Here is a 19290-nt window from a genome sequence, read left to right as displayed (position 1 = left end):
AGTACACAATCTACGCCATGAATCAGCCATGTATTTTAAAATGAGAATTTATTGCAGCAGTTTCAAATTACATCACTGACAGTATATTGCTAGCATCTGTCAGAGTTCCAAGATGGACAGCAAACATGGACATACACCATACTACAAGTTACAATTATATACTCTAGTTTTCAGTAAAATAATTCGGTTTTATCTCCAGTAAAACAAAAGGTCAGTGAAGTTCATTCAAATCCATAGACGTCAGTCTGGTCACATGAAATAAATACCTAAATAAAGGAAAATGGGATTAATGCAGTACAAATACATTAAATAAGGGAAGGTGTTACTGCCTTTACAGTACAAATTAACTTGGTATCAGAATGAAACAAAGCCTACCTTATTCAACATTTCTGCTTTCAGTCACCAAGGTACCTGCAGAATATTAGTGAAGATGTTAGAACAAACATGCTAATCTGGGGGTCGTTTTCACCTCCCAGCACTTTATTAAATCAGAATGTTGTTAATAATCACTGGTTATCAGAAACACGGACTATTATGCAACTCATCACTTAAGCAAGAGACATTCGCTTGCATGAGATCTGCACTCACCTCAAATCCATAAATGCAGGTCCCTGTAAAGATTAAAGAAATATCGCATATTACAAAAAATTCCGATGGAAAAACCCTAGCTTTATTCCTTTGAAACGCACGAAGCCTACCTTATTCAGCACTTCAATGCTTTCAAAAGTTGAGGTTCCTGCAAAACATTAATGAACATGTTACAACGTTTAGAGTAAACTGGGGTCATTTTTCACCCATGAGCACTTTATTAAATCAGAGCATGTTAATAATCACTGGTTATCAGAAACACGGACTATCATGCAACTCATCACCTCGGGAGGGAGACATATGCTCGCACGAGGCACGCGAGATTTGAACTCACCTCATGTCCATAAACGCGGGTTCCTGTAAACAAACAGAAATGCTGCATATTAGAAAGAATTCCGAGTGAAACCAAAACCTCTCATCGCTGCATTCCGCAACTTTAACCAGTCAGTGCAGTAGGTTTGCAAACATGAGATTCAGGTGAAACTGCCACTACAACCAATTCGGCCACCAACAAAACTTTCACACATTAGCTTTCAGCATTCCTGTGAAATATGAATAAAAGGATGAACTTACGGAGTACAATCCAATGGGTCCATCACATCGATATGATAGAAAAGGAGGCGTTTTCCCCAAGTTATTTATATTTTACAAACAGCCAAAAAAACAAAAAACAGCAGCAGGCTAAATGCTTAACTTTACAATACATGTAGGCTAAAACGATATAAATGGGCAATTAAATTAGTGTTTAAATATTACCAAATTAAAAAAGGGCATTCAAACCCAATATTTTTGAGAGCTACACACAAATGTTCCTACTTCATTGAACGTCACCAGCAGAAAAAGGATGTTACTCTTGCAAGCAAGTATAGGTCTCTGCAGCAAAGTAATGGGAGTTACCAGATCGCAAGAGGCCGTATTTATCTCCTAATCAACCACGTGTTTCTACAGGAAAAAAGCGCTTCCGGTCGCGGCACCCCACCCCCACAAATTATTATTAACTGGATCAAAGTGAACTCATTAAATTCAGTCAGACATGACCTGACTTATGTGTGGAAAAGCTTTGATTAACTCTCATATTGTATTAACTGCCAACAGATCTAGAATGGCGCATTTAATAGGCATTATGAATGCCCAATTACAATAGTTGTCTTAAAGAGTATTATTACAAAAAGTGTATGTTAATAGAGTGTACCTGATTTATCATGTTATATTTGTAGTATTATATTACTAATTGCAACGTTTTAGCATTGATGCATTTAAACAGTCAAGCACAATAATGCTGATAGTAGTTGAAAGAAAGTAACCTGCTGCCCTTATCAACATGGCTGCGGTTGCGGTCCAGTTTGAGTCGATCACGTGGTAAACATACGACGCTCTCATTGGTTTAACCTTCGAAGGCAGAGAGATGTGGATTTCTGCAACGGACTGTACTTTTGAAGCACGATGAGAGTTGTAATAGGTATATCACTTATATCCATTTTTGCATGAAAGCGTAAGAAAATAGCTCATTTTGAGTGGTCGTGTGTCACACTGGAGCCTCTTGTGATATAAACATAGCTGTTATATTAAAATATGTAGTAAATGTATTAAAATATCCTGTCACCTTATTTGAACGCATGAGATTTTGTTCTTATAACATGGGTGGCTTTATTGATCAGTTACAGTATAAATGAGAGTTTAATTTAGCCTGAGGTGATCTGTTTCGTAAGTGCTTTAACAGCGCCTGCGCGTCTACACGTGCACGGGATGCTTGCAAACATAATAATTATGTAAAAATGGCATGATTTGATCCAAATTGCTGTACAGTATGGGAGAAGACATCTACACTCCATATTCTAGTTGCTATACTGTAAATACAGTAGGATAATTTTGTTCCCCTATACCACACTGGCTCTATTTGATTGTAACATTAATAAAGCTTTATTTCTATTTATTTTTTTACGTTTTCACTCTCATCAGGCGGAGGATCAGGGTTTGTGGGTCGTGAGCTGACACGTTTGTTGAAAAGCAAAGGTCATGAAATCACACTCATATCCAGGCAGCCTGGCCCAGGAAAAATAACATGGGTATGGTTTAACTTACATTTAAGATATGCACTAAAGTCGACTTTTAGTTAGTTAATCTATATTTAATTTTAAGTTCAAGCCGAAGGAATACCTTGATATTATTATTATTATTTAGTCGTTTAGCAGACACTTTTATCCAAAGCGACTTACAAATGAGGACAACAGAAGCAATCAATTGTAGTATTAAAACAACTAAAAACAGATCCAAAACTACAAGCTAAAACTTTATAAATACTACCTATACACATTTTAAAAATAAAGAAATTAAATAATGACAAATGCATACAACAAAATTTTAAAACTTAACATTTAAATGAAAAATAAAGCTAAAAACAATTGAAAATATTAAAGAACAAAAGGTATGAGTATAATAATGATTCTAACATAACACTAAGCCAAACACACACACAAAACTATATGTGTATACTGTATGTACAACCACACACACATACATACATATATATACATACACATTTATAAATTAAATATATATATATATATATATATATATATATATATATATCATTTCATTTCTATTTAGTTTGTTGAAGTATTAAAATAACTCAAATCAAACTAAAACTTAATAAAAGACCTATACAGACATAATAAATTCTGACATTAACTAAAATTAAAATAGATAACAAATACAAATCACAACAGTATAGTTTATCAGTAATCCTAAGAAATAACACTACCAAACACACATGCTAAAAACAACAACTTACTTACACACAGTAAGAAATGGTTATAAAAACTCAAACAGAAGTGAAACAAGTAGTAGAAAAGAGGCGATACTTATATCCTTTGAGGACTTCACACGACCGCTGCCGCGGTAAACTAAGCTTTTTTTTTATACCCATCTAACAAAATACTAATTGAACTTAGCTGGACACACTTTCCTTATTTTTTCACAACAAATGGCCAAGCAAGAGCAGACACTGACAAGATACGAGAGACAGAATGTCTACAATTTACAAGATTACAATGTTATTCAGTATTATAGCAATAATAATTAATTGCTTTGTAATGCCCAGCTCTGGAGTCATTCATGTGTAATGTTATCATACCTCTTAAAGGTAAAGTTAAATCTAAATGTTGCATTTTGGTAAGTTTGACTGAAGTTTACCTGTCCTAACAGGCTGATGTAGAGTCAGGAGGCCTCCCGCCATGTGAGGGTGCTGTCAATCTAGCAGGGGAGAATATTATGAATCCTTTAAGATGGTAAGGATTTTCTTCATAGTGACAATGTATCAAAATAATGAGTTCTTCTTTTTAATATGGTTATGTTAATATAATTTTAATGTTTTCTCTAGGTGGAATGAAAGTTACAAAAAGGATCTGGTCTCCAGCCGAGTAAACACGACCAGAGTTCTTGCCCAAGCTATTGCTGCTTCACCTACTCCACCTCATTCATGGGTGCTTGTTACAGGTGTAGGTAAATAACAGGTGTTTTATAGCAAGCTAGACATAATATTATAGATATTTTGTTTTAAATAATGAATAATAAACACATTTGTCTCCATCTATGTTCTTGTCTCCTCCATGCTGATTTGATCAGTTAAAGGAAAAAAGTCAATTATACAGAATAATGTTTTATGTCTACAGTTATTTTTAAAAATTAAATTTTTTAAGGTAGACATTTCATGCAGCTTTTCTCTGATTTTGTCAGCGTGTTATAAACCTAGTCTTCAAACCGAGTACACTGAGGAGAGTGAATGGACACCATTTGACTTCCTGTCTAGTTTGGTGAAAGAGTGGGAGGCGGCAGGGCAACTACCTGAAAACAGCGCTAAGAAAACCAGACAAGTGATCATCAGACCAGGTGAATCTTCTAAACAAATGTCTCACCAGAGTGCTAGATCTCACCTGCAATGTTACAAAATAAAATTTGTTAAAGTAGAGTAATACATTTTTTTTGTAATATTTCACAATGTTACTGTTTTTACTGTATTTTTGATCAAATAAATGCAGCCTTTGTGAGCATAAGAGACTCAAAAACAGAAATAAATCTAGCAAACCTTTGTTACAGTAGTGTAATTATGTACTTTCTTCCACTCACCCTCAGGTGCAGTGTTAGGGCGTGATGGTGGTGCCATGAAACAGATGTTGATTCCCTTCTGGCTTGGCCTGGGTGGGACGCTTGGCTCAGGACGACAGCCCTTCCCTTGGATCCATGTGTCAGACCTTGCTGGCATCATCACCCATGCCTTGGAGCCCAAAGAAGAGCCATCCACAGAGCCAGATGTATTTAATGGAGTTGCACCTGCACTGAATACCAATTTTGAATTCACTAAGGAATTGGGCAGGACTCTAAAAAGACCTACTATCTTCCCTGTGCCTGGCTTTTTCTTAGATGCCTTCCTTGGTTCTGAGAGAGCTATCATCCTCACACAAGGCCAGAAAGTGGTGCCCAAGAAAACTCTTGAATCTGGCTTTGAGTTTCAATACGCAGATCTGACCTCTGCTTTAAAAGAAATTGTTGGATATTAGTAATCAGTCAAAACAGAGAAGAGGCCTGAGGAGATTATGATCTTTTTAAACAGACAAGTGCAATATATTTCTTATAATATATCATTTTAAATTTAAATTAAGCATATAAAAAATAAAGCTTGCTTGTACTTGCTTGATTTAATGTAGATACGAAATACAGATTGTTCTCAGCTGCTTTGTCTGTCCCCCTTAATAAATAATCATATCTGTCTGTGTGCAAAATGAGCACTTCATTTGTAATTAAATGTTTATATGAAAATTATTGAGTCCAGCTGTGGTATTTGTGGTATATTCCATCATTATATAATCACAGCAGATGTTATGTGATTTTGAGTGGCTATATTTGGCTCATCAGTCTGATCCATGGGGTCATCCTCTACATGGAACATTTACATATTTTTCTTCAAACACTACTTTTAGAAGAAATGCACATCAACACATGATAAAATCTACATATGGACACAATTCACTTACACCAACTGTTTAACCAACAGCGCTCTCTCCACCCTCAATACCACGACTGAGGTGCCTTTGAGCAAGGCATAAATGGCTGCCCACTGCTCCGGGTGTGTGTTCACTGCTGTAGTTGTGCACTTTGGATGGGATAAAGGCAGAGCACGAATTCCGAGTATGGGTCACCATACTTGGCCGTATGTCACGTCACTTTCACTTTAATGTTAGATATACTCAATAAGCTTGTTAAGTCATGCATCACATTACTGACTTCTGTAAAACTATAGAAATATAAGGATAATAAAAACGTGCTAACCTCAAAATGATTTATATTTATATATAGCACAAAAGTAAAACTTGGAACTGGTAGTGGACAGTTTTACTATACAAAATCCTGCACATATAGGCCTATGAAAATGCTCAAAATACTACTGGGAGTCTGGGACATTGACTTTTCTGATGGTGTTGTATAGTATACTCCATGTAAAAGTAGTATTGAAAACTTTAAAAACTTTTATAATTATTATGCATGGAACTATTAAGACAAAGGATTTGAAATAAAACTAGCAAAGGCAAGGGTACAACTTCTCTTATTTTTAGTTTATTCCATGAGGTGTATGTATTATTTTATATCATTTTAAAAAATGCAAGAAAATTGGTTTTGCAAAGAGTCCGTTTCTGCTTGTTTCAATAGTATTTTCTTAATAAAATAGATAATTTCATTATGTAATGTTTTTATATTCCAAAATATAATTCTGAAAACATACAGCTTTCCCTTTGAATTTATATACATTATGTGTTTATTATTATTATTATTGCTGAAATCAAGAACATACAAAATATGCATGATGTATGTTTAGAATAAAAGGTTCAATGATAGGTCATGCATCAACTACCCAATCACTGCGAAGTCATTTACATAAACACTACCCTTAACATTCGGCTTGAGAATAGCGTGCAATATTTGAACTAAAAACCAAACAATTTTCTGGGAAACGAAGCTGACCTGAATTGTTTTACAAATATACGTTTTATAAATGTTTTATCTTTCGCCGCCCTATTTGCCTCACCGTCATTGTAACGAGTCGCACAGTCGCGAGGGTAAATATAGAGGCACAATTTACGTCATACTACGGAGCGGTAGGAAGCTTACTGTAGAGGTCACGTGCTGAGTGCTCGTCACTCCACCAATTACCTCGGGGAAGGTCTGAGACAAGAGCCAATAGCTGTCCTCGCAGGACATCATCTGAACAGATGAGCGAGCGCACAGAAACGTGGGTCAAGGCGTGGTGTTCTCGCACAAGACGTTGATTCCTGCGTAGTTTCAGCAGTTCAACCGATGCGATCCCCGCAGACTTGGAAACACTCGCGGCTGGCGAATGAGTTCAATGTGTGAGCTAGTACAAGGTACTAGAACCCAATTCAGACTACTCTCCCTCCGCTCTTTTGCGTTACTATCTTTAGTAAATAATATTGATATATGACAGTGATAGATATACCCGTTGCGCGTCTTTTAAACATAAAACCACATGGCATCTTGTACATTCGGCTGCCTAGTAAATACATGTTTATTCACTATGTATATGTATGTATATGTATGTATATGTATGTGACAAATAAAATTTGAATTTGAATTTTTGATATTATCAAAACCAACAACAAATTAGATACTTGATTACTGGTTACAGTCATGTATGGTCGCATGCTCATGTGGTCGTCGGCAATACAACTTCAAAATAAATCCGTCTAGAAACAAGCTCAATGCTCAGTTCGTTCCCAGATAAAAGGTCCGCGCCAGTCAGTGCACCGAAGTAGAGATCTTAAATCTTAGGTAGGTGCTGAAAAACATTTAAATCATGTGATTATTTACATTTTAATGTATATTATGTTGTAACATTTCTCTGAAGTTGTTTTGACGCTATATCCATGTTTATGGGATGATGTAGATAGAAACTCAAATGAAATGAGTCACTATGTATTCCATCACCGTGTTTATGTAATACTCAACGTTACGTAAACCATCGGTACGGGAAACGTTTCCTCTCATTTCAGCTGTTTTATGGAAAGCATGCGACGAACAAGGAGTTGCCTGGGCAAGTCTGTGGCAGATTCAGGGAGTGAAGCTACAGAGGCGAAGACAAGTATGAATTCACTTTCACTGAACATGCCAAAACAGCTCAAAGTTTCATGAGCAGCATTTAAAGTATGTTAGTCAAGCACTGAAAACTGACCACACAATTGCTTTTTCAAGTAAATATGTGTAAATCCACAGCCACACCAATTTGATCGTATTTAATCTCTAAATCACTTTGATGTGTGACACTGTTTTAGTTTTAGATGTTCATATTTCACATAATGATCACTGAATATTTTATTCTTTTTAGTTTGGCAGTGGAAGGGGGACGATGGTGACTGGGAACCGTATCCCCCAGAGGTGTGTGTCCAGCTGGATACAGCAAAGCAGGCCGGTGAAAAGACAATGTCACTGGCGAACGGACCTGGTTATGTAGTGGATCTTGTCAAAATGACTCAGTCTAATACTGTCACCAAGTATAAACGAAAAATACGCCTTCAGAAAGTGAAGTCAGGTATGTCTGTGTCTGATGTTGCATCAGTATCTGTCACAAAATCTAATAGCTGCATATTTGTTGCATTGCAGAAGATGCAAATGAAGGGAATGCTTTGAATGGCAAAAATGGAGCTGCAGATGTTGTTCAGGTTAAACAAGAGGAAGAGGAGCAACCGATTTCCAAGAAGAGACGCAAAGAAGGGAGGAGTCAGAGAGGGAACAAAGCCAAGCCCGTTGTAAAAGAGGAGAGTGAAGGTGATGCTTCTTTGCTAGATGAACTTCCTTTGACTTTTCTTTTTGTCTGATATTACCAATCCCTCCTAGTTTTCAACCCCTCTATTTCAATCACCAGATTGAGACCACGTTCCACAATCCATTCAATTCCCATTGGACAAAAATGTTCCTGTCCTACATTTGTTTAATAAATACATTGGTTGAATATCTTTCACTCTCAAATGCATCACATTACTGGAGCATCACACTGCTCCGGGTGTGTGTTCACGGTGTGTGTGTTCACTGCTGTGTGTGTTCACTGCTGTGTGTGTGCACGTTGGATGGGTTAAATGCAGAGCACGAATTCCGAGTATGGGTCACCATACTTGGCAGTATGTCACTTCACTTCATTATATTACATAAGATTGACTTTAACTGTTGTTTTGTTTTTTCCCTCGTGTTCTGAAGAAGAGGTTGTGAAGACGGTCATTATGAAAGGAAAAGCCCCGGTTGATCCGGAATGCATGGCTAAAATTGGAAAGGTAATTAACTTAAATGCATTATAGATTCATGTCAAGTGAAATTACTGTACAGTATTTTACTATTGTGTAATCACATATAAAAACTTTGAAAACATCCCTGTTCTTCTAAATATAGACTTTGCATACTTTAATGCATTCTTCTCATTAGATTTCTTTTCTTTGGTTATTCACAGGCCCACATCTACAGCGAGGGGGCTGATGTATATGATGTAATGCTGAATCAGGTAATTATTGAAGATATTACCTTACTGTTCAAAAGTTTGGGGTCGGTAAGATTTTCTTTGTGTAATCTCTTATGCTTACCAAGGTTGCATTTATTTGATCAAAAATAAAAACAGTAATATTGTGAAATATAATTTAAAAGTAATTATCTTCTGATAGCAAAACTAAATTTTGATCACATTCACGTGATCCTTCAGAAATCATTCTAATATGCTGATTTGGTGCTTAAGAAACATTTCTTATTAGTAACAATGTTGAGAACAGTTGCTTAATATTTTGTATAGAAAATAGAAAGTTCAAAAGAATAGTGTTTATTTGATATAGAAATCTGAAAATGAAACTTAAACTGTAAATTCTGATCAGTGTAATGCATCCTTGCTAAATAAAAGTCTTTCTTTCTTTGAATAAAAATGTCTTTCTTTCAAAAAAACAAAACTAAAACATATTGACCCTAAATTTAAAACAATTGACCCTAGTATTTTTATGTATAATCATTTTTATTTCTAACTGTTCTAAATTCATTTTAAATGAATTTTTATATAATTTCTGGTTTTATTGTTGTGATTTTTATTTTTTATTTTTAATGATTATTTTACTTCTTTTTATGTGAAGCACTTTGAATTACCATTGTGTATGAAATGTGCTATATAAATAAACTTGCCTTGCCTATATGAAAACAATGTGCAGCATATGACATTGTGTGATATCCCTTTCTTCTGCTTTTAACTGTTACAGACTAATCTTCAGTTCAACAACAATAAATATTACCTGATTCAGCTTCTTCAGGATGACAATGGGAAAGCCTACAGTGTTTGGATGAGGTGGGGACGGGGTATGTACTGAAACCAGGCTGGACTTTATTATCATTTACATTTACATTTAGTTATTAACAGACGCTTTTATCCAAAGCGACTTACAGATGAGGACAATGGAAGCAATCAAAATCAACAAGAGAGCAATGATATGCAAGTGCTGTCTCAGTTAGCTTAACGCAGTACACGTAGCAAGTTTTTTTTTTGTTTTCTTTAAATTAAATAAAAAGAAAACCGGTAGAATAGAAAAAGAATAGAGCAAGCTAGTGTTAGAGGCCTTTTTTGCTTTTGTTAATTGAATAATAAATAAAAAGAAAACGAATAGAATACAAAAAGATTAGAAAAGCTAGTGTTAGTTTTTTTGTTTTTTTATAGAATAGAATTAGAATAGAGAGAGCTAGAGTTTGAGGGTCAAATAAAGATGGATGAGATGTGTTTTTAGCCGATTCTTGAAGATGCTCGGATCGAGTTGGGCAGGTCATCCCACCAGGAGGGAACATTTCATTTAAAGTCTGTGAAAGTGATTTTGTGCCTCTTTGGGATGAACAATAAAGCAATGTTCACTTGCAGAACGCAAGCTTCTAGAGGGCACAGAAGTCTGAAGTAGTGTATTTAGGTAAAGGGGTGCAGAGCCAGTGCTGGTTTTGTAGGGAAATATTAATGCCTTGAATGTTATGTGAGCATATTGGTAGCCAGTGCAAATTGTTAAACAGAGGTGCATTCTTTTTGGCTAATTAAAAATGAATTTTGCCTCCACGTTCTGGATTAATCGTAAAGGTTTGATAGAACTGGCTGGAAGACCTGCCAAGAGAGTATTGCAATGGTCCAGCCTGGACAGAACAAGAGCTTGAACAAGGAGTTGTGAAGCATGTTCCCGAAAGAAAGGGCCTGATCTTGATCTTATCATGACTCATTATCATCCATGTTCTTGTTGTTTTTTTCTCTTCAGTGGGTAAAGTAGGACAGAACAGCTTGGTTAACTGTGGGGGCCATCTTGCTCAGGCCAAAGACACCTTCAAAAAGAAGTAATGTTTTTTTAAATTAGTTATTTACTTTATAAGATATAAGAAAGATTTTGCTTATAATCTGCTTGTATACAGATTCTTTGACAAGACCAAGAATGAGTGGGAGCATCGAGCAAATTTTGAGAAGGTTGCAGGAAAATATGACATGGTATTTGTAGACTACAACACTGAAGACAAGGTAAAAAGACCTCAATACCACATGATCCATTGCTCTGCATTACATTTGTTTCATTCCTCATTATAGCTATACAGGTGCATCTAAATAAATTAGAATGTCATGGAAAAGTTAATTTATTTCAGTAATTCAACTCAAATTGTGAAACTCGTGTAGTAAATAAATTCAATGCACACATACTGAAGTAGTTTAAGTCCTTGGTTGTTTTAATTGTGATGATTTAGGCTCACATTTAACAAAAACCCACCAATTCACTCATCTCAACAAATTATAATACTTCATAAGACCAATAAAAAAAAACATTTTTAGTGAAAATGAGAAGTTGGCCTTCTGGAAAGTATGTTCATTCACTGTATATGTACTCAATACTTGGTAGGGGCTCCTTTTGCTTTAATTACTGCCTCAATTCGGCGTGGCATAGAGGCAATCAGCCTGTGGCACTGCTCAGGTGGTATGGAAACCCAGGTTGCTTTGATAGCGTCCTTCAGGTCATCTGCATTGTTGGCTCTGGTGTCTCTCATCTTCCTCTTGACAATACCCCATAGATTCTCTGGGGTTCAGGTCAGGCGAGTTTGCTGGCCAATCAAGCACAGTAACACCATGGTCATTGAACCAGATTTTGGTACCTTTGGCAGTGTGGGCAGGTGCTGCTGGAAAATGAAATCAGCATCTCCATAAAGCTTGTCAGCAGAAGGAAGCATGAAGTGCTCTAAAATTTCCTGGTAGATGGCTGCATTGACTGTGGACTTTAGAAAACAAAGTGGACCAACACCAGCAGATGACATGGCAGCCCAAATCATCACTGACTTTGGAAACTTCACACTGGACTTCAAGCAACATGGATTCTGTGCCTCTCCACTCTTCCTCCAGACTCTGGGACCTTGATTTCCAAATGAAATGCAAAATTTACTTTCATCTGAAAAGAGGACTTTGGACCACTGAGCAACAGTCCAGTTCTTTTCTCCACAGCCCAGGTAAGACGCTTCTGACGATGTCGCTGGTTCAGAAGTGGCTTGGCAGCCCTTTTCCTGAAGATGTCTGAGCGTGGTGACTCTTGATGCACTGACTCCAGCTTCAGTCCACTCCTTGTGAAGCTCTCTCAAGTGTTTGAATCAGCTTTGCTTGACAGTATTCTCAAGCTTGCGGTCATCCCTGTTGCTTGTGCACCTTTTCCTACCCAAATTCTTCCTTCCAGTCAACTTTGCATTTAATATGCTTTGATACAGCACTCTGTGAACAGCCACACCTTCCAGTAATGACCTTCTGTGACTTACCCTCTTTGTGGAGGGCGTCAATGTTCGTCTTCTGGATCATTGTCAAGTCAGCAGTCTTCCCCATTATTGTGGTTTCAAAGAACAAGAGATACCCGGAATTTATACTGTAGGGATGGTCATTCATTGAAACTCAAATGTAAATATTCTGTTTTGAGATACTGATTTTTGACTTTCATGAGCTGTAAGCTCTAATCATCAAAATTAAAACAAAAAACTTTTGACATTTTTTACTTTACATGCAACGAATCTAAAATATATGAAAGTTTCACTTTTTGAAATAACTTACAAGAAAAAAATGAACTTTTTCACGACATTCTAATTTATTGAGATGCACCTGTACATAGACCTCTCATCAGGAGAAGGACAAGGCTGTGGTATCCTCTCCTCCTGAAATAAAGCCCTGCCAACTGAACAGCAAGGTCCAGTCTCTCCTAGAGCTTATATGTGACCTCAAAGCCATGGAAGAGTGTGTGCTAGAAATGAAGTTTGACATCAAAAAAGCTCCACTCGGTGAGTGTGTGTGCATTTGCGAACCAAACCGATGGAATGAATCTTGGATATTTTTAGTGACGATGAATGTATTCAAGCTAAACAACACAAACATTTTTATATGATAAAATTGCAAATGAAAACCATTAAATTATTTTATTTTTGCTAAAGGAAAACTAACAACAGAGCAAATTCGAGCCGGCTATGCCTCTTTGAAGAGGATTGAGGAGTGTTTAAAGAAAAAGAAGAGTAATAAGGAACTCTTGGATGCATGCAACCAGTTTTACACTCGTATCCCCCATGACTTTGGGTAAGTTACACTACCATTCAAAGGCTTGGGGTCAATTAAATGAAATAATTAATACTTTTATTTAGCAAGGATACATCAAGTGATCAAAAGTGACTGTAGAGACTTTATAATATTAAAAAGTTTTCAAATAAATCCTGTTCTTTTGAAGACTGGAGAAATGGCTGCTAAAACTTCAGCTTTTTCATCACAGAAATAAATGACATATTAAAGTATATAAAAATAGAAAACATTTATTTTAAATTGTCATAATATTATTGTTTTTTGATCAAATAAATGCAAACTTGTCAATCGAGAGACCTTTTTCAAAAACACACACACACAAATCTTCCTAACATTACATTTTTTTTTAACAATAGTGTTGCTAATATGGCTTAATGACTCAGATTTTATATTCACTATGTATATGTGTGTTTATGTTTGTTGTTCCTGACTGCTTGATGTTCATTCAGGTTGCGGACACCCCATATAATACGCACAGAGGATGAGCTAAAGGAGAAAATTGCTTTGCTTGAGGTGCGACATTGTAATTGCTGCTTAATATTGCTGATGTTGAATGGCTAGAATTGATTGACAGTTTGTATTTCACTGCATTTTCATAGAGTTCTGTTTATAGTCATGTTTTTTGTCTTTTAGGCTTTAAGTGACATCCAGATAGCAGTGAAAATGGTTCAGTCTATTGTTCAGAACGATGAGCATCCTTTGGACGGACAGTATCGTTCTCTACAATGTCGACTTCAGCCACTAGATTCTAACAGCAATGAATACAAGGTACAATATGGGACTTCTTTTGCTCTTTTATGGCTGAAGTACAATATAATATTAATAGTAGAATTTTGGAAGATGGATGTTAAAAACCTAACTAGTCTGTTTAAATATGCAGTTTTAGACACAAACTGTCTGTCTTTGTGAAGGTTATAGAGAAATATCTTCAGTCCACTCATGCACCCACCCACATTGACTACACAATGATCATTCTGGACGTCTTTGCTGTGGAGAGAGAAGGCGAGAAGGACAACTTCTGCTCAGATATGGAAAACAAGTAGCAAACCACCTTCCTAAGTTATTCTTTATCACTTATGTAATGCTCTATGTAAAGGAACTCCCTTAAATTCTGGTCTAGTGTGTGCCTCATCTGATTTCACGGAATTACAGCAATCGTATTTCATATGGTACAAGTTGTTTTTGTTATTGTGGATGCTAGAATGCTCCTGTGGCATGGTTCCCGTCTGTCGAACTGGGTGGGGATCCTGAGTCAGGGGCTGCGAGTGGCCCCTCCAGAGGCTCCAGTGACAGGATACATGGTGAGACGCAGAGATATACTGAATCAGACAAATAATATCAATATAATATTGGCTGCCACCATTACTAAATTCTTTGTAAAAGCAATGGACTACAGCTATTCAAACCAATATAATATTTTAACTTTTCCTCCCCCTCAAGTTTGGTAAGGGGATCTACTTTGCAGACATGTCATCTAAAAGTGCCAATTACTGCTTTGCCAATCAGAAGAACAAACAAGGACTCTTGTTGCTGAGTGAGGTTGGTTTTTTGTATCTAAACATCAAAAGATCTGCTCCCACTTCCAGAATATTTTTGTGGAAACTGATACTTTTTTCAGGATACTTTGATGAACAGAAAGTTGGATATATAGAAAAGGACAGCATTTATTTAGGGAGTATATTTGAGTAAAAACTGCTACTGTGATGTAACTCTTATTTTTAAAGATATAAATGCTAAACTGATTACAAGCTACTGATTACAGGAAAAAGTCATTTCAATATTGTGTTCACAGGTTGCCCTTGGGAATAGTAATGAACTTTTGGATGCAGATTACAGTGCTGACCAACTGCCTTCTGGGAAACATAGCTCAAAAGGCCTGGGGCAAACTGCGCCTGACCCAAACAACTATGTTGCATTGTGAGATTGCGTTTCGATTTTCTTTTTAAGTGCTGTAAGTCATAAGTGCTGTACTGAAGAATTTTTTCCTCATTCTCTCTCAGGGATGGTGTGACTGTACCCATGGGGCCCTCTGTGAAGACCGGGGTGGGCCAGAAGGGAGGTTACACCCTCCTTTATAACGAGTACATTGTTTATAACCCTGCTCAGATAAAGATGAAGTATCTCCTTCGAGTTCAGTTTAACTTTTCTTCACTGTGGTGAGGCAGTCAGGATTCTTTATATTTAGAACAGTTTTACAAGTGAAGGACCTACACTATAGTTATACAGTATGTAGCTCATGTGTTCATGAATTTAAATAGACTTAAACATATTCTGTAAACGTCTGTTGTAACTTCAATAGCTATCTGAAGTTGATGAGTGATTGCCGTTGACATAAATGGAATATTGCACTTATTAATCAAAATAAAATAAAATATTACATTTTCTACTGTAATACTGTGTTATATATGATTTGGTTTACGTTTTTCTCCAAATCTGTGAAATACAAACAACAGAATCTATTAGTTTGGTAGAATGTATATGACTTTATTACACTGAAGCATGTAAATGAATAGCAGTACATCAAAATTAATACAAGGGGGAATGAGTGTAAGATGAAAAACATGATAAATTCAATATTTACATGATGACTATAGAAATACACCTTTATAAAAAGTCATGTTTTGTGTAAGAGTATATTAATGGTCCTCATGAGTATTGAGACTATTTCTGTGTAAATCGATATTTACTATGTAAATATCACTTTCAGTTTAATTTGCATATGAATGGTTGCATGAGAACTGCATGGTTATATTATATACAGTGGATATAAGAAGTTTACACACCCCTGTTAAAATGCCAGGTTTCTGTGGTGTAAAAAATGAGACCAAGATAAATCATTTCAGAACTTTTTCCACCTTATATGTAAACTATAACTGTACAACTCAATTAAAAATAAACTGAAATCTTTTAGGAAAGGGAGAGTAAAAATAAGAAACTAAAATAATGTGATTACAGAAGTGTGCACACCCTCTTATAACTAAGGATGGCTGTGTTCAGAATTAAGAAATCGCATTCAAACTCATGTTAAATAGGAGTCAGTACACACCAGCCATCATTTAAAATGCCTCTGATTAAACCCAACTAAAGTTTAGCTCTTCTAGTAGGTATTGTGTGTTGTTTGTTTTATTTATTTATATAGCACAATTTAAACAACACAAGGTTGACCAATGTGCTGTACAGTAACAACTAATAAAAAGAGGACCATATCACAGAAAGACAAATAGGACAAAAAGAAAAAAAAAAAAAAAAAGAAATATTATAAAAAAATTTAGAGAAATATCAAAATGATATCCACATAAATGAACAGCATTTATTTGGGGGATATATGAGTAAAAAACTGCTGATAATAATTATTATAAAAGCTAGAAATTATTAAAAGCTACACATTGGAGTAGTTCGAACCAAAGCATTTGATTTAGAAAATAAGTGGATTACAGTGAAGCAAATGTCTTCAATTTGTTGCCTGTACATTTACACATCAAAATGCACCATTTAATGTGGAAAAACTGGGACTTGATCCAATTAATATAGCATCAGATGTTATCACTGTGTCTGTAGAGTTCACTTAATAGATGTTAGATTAACAAGTAAACAGATCTAGAATGTTTTTGTTTCACACAGGCTGAGGTTGGTATTATTCTCTGACTACAAGGTAATGTGTAGACATGTAACCATATCTACATTATTGTAAACACTTGGCAGTGTTCAGAAAGGTTCACATCATGTCTAAATGAGACAGAGCGGGTTTTACAAGCCTGTCTCGACCTTACTGCTGATGATCTGGACGAGCTCACAGAGACTGTAACAGCTTATATCAGTTTCTGTGAGGATATGTGCATTCCTACCAGGACTCATCTAACTTATAACAATGACAAACCGTGGTTCACTGCAAAACTCAGACAGCTCCATCAGGCCAAAGAAGATGCTTACAGGAATGGGGACAGAGTTTAATAAACAGGCCAAATACACACTGGAAAAGGAGATCAGAGTGGCAAAGAGGAATTATTCCGATAAGCTAAGGATCCAATTCTCTTCCAGTGACACGGCTTCAGTGTGGAAAGGTCTGAAAGACATCACCAATTACAAGACACCATCCCCCAGCACTGTGGAGAATCAACAACTGGCAGACGATCTGAATGAGTTCTCCTGCAGGTTTGAAAAAACACCAATCACACCTCCTGCAACCCCCCTCTCCCCCACACCTAAACTGCAGATAAGAGAAGATGACGTGTGCCAGGTCTTCAAAAAGAACAAGAGAGGGAAGGCACCAGGACCAGATGGTGTGACACCAGCCTGTCTGAAATCCTGTGCTGACCAGCTGGTCCCCATCTTCACACAGATCTTCAACAGATCACTGGAGCTGTGTGAAGTCCCCTCATGCTTCAAATGCTCCACAATAATCCCCGTCCCAAAGAAACCCAAGATAACAGGACTTAACGACTACAGACCTGTGGCTCTAACATCTGTGGCCATGAAGTCATTTGAAAAACTGGTTTTGGCTTATCTGAAGGACATCACTGGACCCTTACTGGACCCCCTGCAGTTTGCAGAGCAAACAGGTCTGTGGATGATGCAGTCAACATGGGACTGCATTACACACTGCAACACCTAGATACACCAGGGACTTATGTGAGGATCCTGATTGTGGACTTCAGCTCAGCCTTTAACACTATCATTCCAAACCTCCTCCTGCCCAAACTAACTCAGCTCTCTGTCCCCACCTCAGTCTGTCAGTGGATCAACAGCTTCCTGATAGACAGGCAGCAGTTAGTAAAGCTTGGTAAATTCTCATCCAGCACCCGCACCATCAGCACTGGAGCTCCTCAGGGCTGCGTTCTCTCCCCACTGCTCTTCTCCCTCTACTCACCAACGACTGCACATCTAAAGACCCCTCTGTCAAGCTCCTGAAGTTTGCAGATGACACCACACTGATTGGCCTCATTCAGGACGGTGACGAGTCTGCTTACAGACAGGAGGTTAAGGAGCTGGCTGTCTGGTGCAGTCTCAACAACCTGGAGCTCAACACGCTCAAAACTGTGGAGATGATTGTGGACTTCAGGAGAAACCCCCCTGCTCTCCCCCCACTCACCATCATGAACAGCACTGTAACAACAGTGGAGTCATTCAGATTCCTGGGCACCACCATCTCTCAGGACCTGAAGTGGGACATTCACATAGACTCCATTGTCAGAAAGGCCCAGCAGAGGTTGTACTTTCTTCGCCTGCTGAGGAAGTTCAACCTGCTACAGGACTTGCTGAAACAGTTCTACTCCGCCATCATTGAATCCGTCCTCTGCACTTCAATAACTGTCTGGTTCAGCTCAGCTACCAAATCTGACCTCAGAAGACTACGGAGGGTAGTCCGGACTGCTGAGCGAATCATTGGTACAATCCTCCCCACTCTCCAAGAACTGTACTTATCCAGAGTGAGCAAAAGGGCTGGCAAAATCACTCTGGACCCCTCACATCCAGCACACTCTCTCTTTGAACTGTTACTGTCTGGTCGACGTTACAGAGCTCTGAGCACCAGAACGACCAGACACAGGAACAGTTTCTTCCCTCAGGCAATCCATCTCATGAACATTTGAACTCTTAACAATAAACATGAAACACACAACACTATCATACTTTTTATTTTATTTTACACACATTCTTATTACATTTCAAATTTGCACCTAACATACCTGTACATACTGAATTGTCTATTTTGTATATTGTGTTTGTGCTATTTGGCACATTGTCCATGTTTGTATATTTGTACATTTTATTTAAATTTTTAATTTAAATGTTTTATTATCTGTGCCCTGTCCTGTTGCTGTCATTCTGTCGCACTGTGGAGCTACTGTCACTAAAACAAATTCCTCGTATGTGCAAACATACCTGGCAATAAAGCTCATTCTGAAATGTATTCCTGCAGGACTGTTTGAATGACACATGAATCCAACACCCAGAAAAAAATGTTGGTCTAGAAAAACTGGTTGAAGTACAGCTTTAAAGACGATGTAGTTTACTTTAAGGTTAATTAAAGGCATAATTCTCCCTAAAGGAATGTCATTTCAAAC

The 19290-nt window shown here is 37.0% G+C and overlaps 2 protein-coding genes and 1 long non-coding RNA gene across 5 annotated transcripts; 2 read left to right on the top strand and 1 right to left on the bottom strand.

The window, feature by feature from the left end:
- Positions 1 to 37: 37 nt before the first annotated feature.
- LOC306881877 lies at positions 38 to 1524 on the bottom strand. Its single transcript, XR_013785178.1, has 6 exons — positions 1162 to 1524; positions 923 to 945; positions 699 to 736; positions 589 to 611; positions 376 to 411; positions 38 to 266 (listed from the first exon to the last, which is right to left on the bottom strand). It is a non-coding gene; the product is annotated as an uncharacterized lncRNA (long non-coding RNA).
- Positions 1525 to 1969: 445 nt separating this feature from the next.
- On the top strand, positions 1970 to 5405 carry LOC306881858 (epimerase family protein SDR39U1-like). Its single transcript, XM_079436194.1, has 6 exons — positions 1970 to 2047; positions 2548 to 2654; positions 3793 to 3875; positions 3968 to 4089; positions 4324 to 4476; positions 4720 to 5405. Exons 1-6 carry the CDS (start codon positions 2032 to 2034, stop codon positions 5142 to 5144), a joined length of 906 nt encoding a protein of 301 aa, XP_079292320.1. The 5' UTR covers positions 1970 to 2031; the 3' UTR covers positions 5145 to 5405.
- A 1442-nt stretch (positions 5406 to 6847) lies between these two features.
- Positions 6848 to 15618, top strand: LOC306881839 (poly [ADP-ribose] polymerase 2-like). Of its 3 annotated transcripts, none has more exons than XM_079436164.1 (18): positions 6848 to 7004; positions 7650 to 7738; positions 7982 to 8185; positions 8257 to 8421; positions 8848 to 8921; positions 9095 to 9145; positions 9879 to 9975; positions 10905 to 10980; positions 11056 to 11158; positions 12774 to 12939; positions 13090 to 13228; positions 13678 to 13741; positions 13862 to 13996; positions 14140 to 14267; positions 14430 to 14529; positions 14669 to 14767; positions 15021 to 15145; positions 15229 to 15618. In XM_079436164.1, the coding sequence occupies exons 2-18, from the start codon at positions 7657 to 7659 to the stop codon at positions 15386 to 15388; spliced, it is 1968 nt and encodes a 655-aa protein (XP_079292290.1). In that variant the 5' UTR covers positions 6848 to 7004; positions 7650 to 7656; the 3' UTR covers positions 15389 to 15618. The 3 variants fall into 3 exon arrangements, with proteins under 3 accessions (XP_079292290.1, XP_079292289.1, XP_079292288.1); XM_079436163.1 differs by having other exon boundaries at positions 6850 to 7428; XM_079436162.1 differs by having other exon boundaries at positions 6895 to 7428; positions 8851 to 8921.
- The last annotated feature ends 3672 nt before the right edge of the window (positions 15619 to 19290 follow it).

The sequence above is a fragment of the Barbus barbus genome (assembly GCF_936440315.1).
Source record: "Barbus barbus genome assembly, chromosome: 15".
Classification (NCBI taxonomy): domain Eukaryota; kingdom Metazoa; phylum Chordata; class Actinopteri; order Cypriniformes; family Cyprinidae; genus Barbus; species Barbus barbus.
This window is presented reverse-complemented; position numbering and strand designations above follow the sequence as displayed.

What these genes read in the sequence shown, in the direction of transcription:
- LOC306881858 (XM_079436194.1), top strand. An exon ending in GCCCAGGAAAAATAACATGG is followed by an intron (nt 2,655 to 3,792) that starts GTATGGTTTAAC and finishes CTGTCCTAACAG; the next exon opens with GCTGATGTAGAGTCAGGAGG. An exon ending in ATTATGAATCCTTTAAGATG is followed by an intron (nt 3,876 to 3,967) that starts GTAAGGATTTTC and finishes TGTTTTCTCTAG; the next exon opens with GTGGAATGAAAGTTACAAAA.
- LOC306881839 (XM_079436164.1), top strand. Translation starts at nt 7,657, where the DNA reads ATGGAAAGCATGCGACGAACAAGGAGTTGCCTGGGCAAGTCTGTGGCA. An exon ending in TGTAAAAGAGGAGAGTGAAG is followed by an intron (nt 8,422 to 8,847) that starts GTGATGCTTCTT and finishes CGTGTTCTGAAG; the next exon opens with AAGAGGTTGTGAAGACGGTC. An exon ending in CCAAACAACTATGTTGCATT is followed by an intron (nt 15,146 to 15,228) that starts GTGAGATTGCGT and finishes ATTCTCTCTCAG; the next exon opens with GGATGGTGTGACTGTACCCA.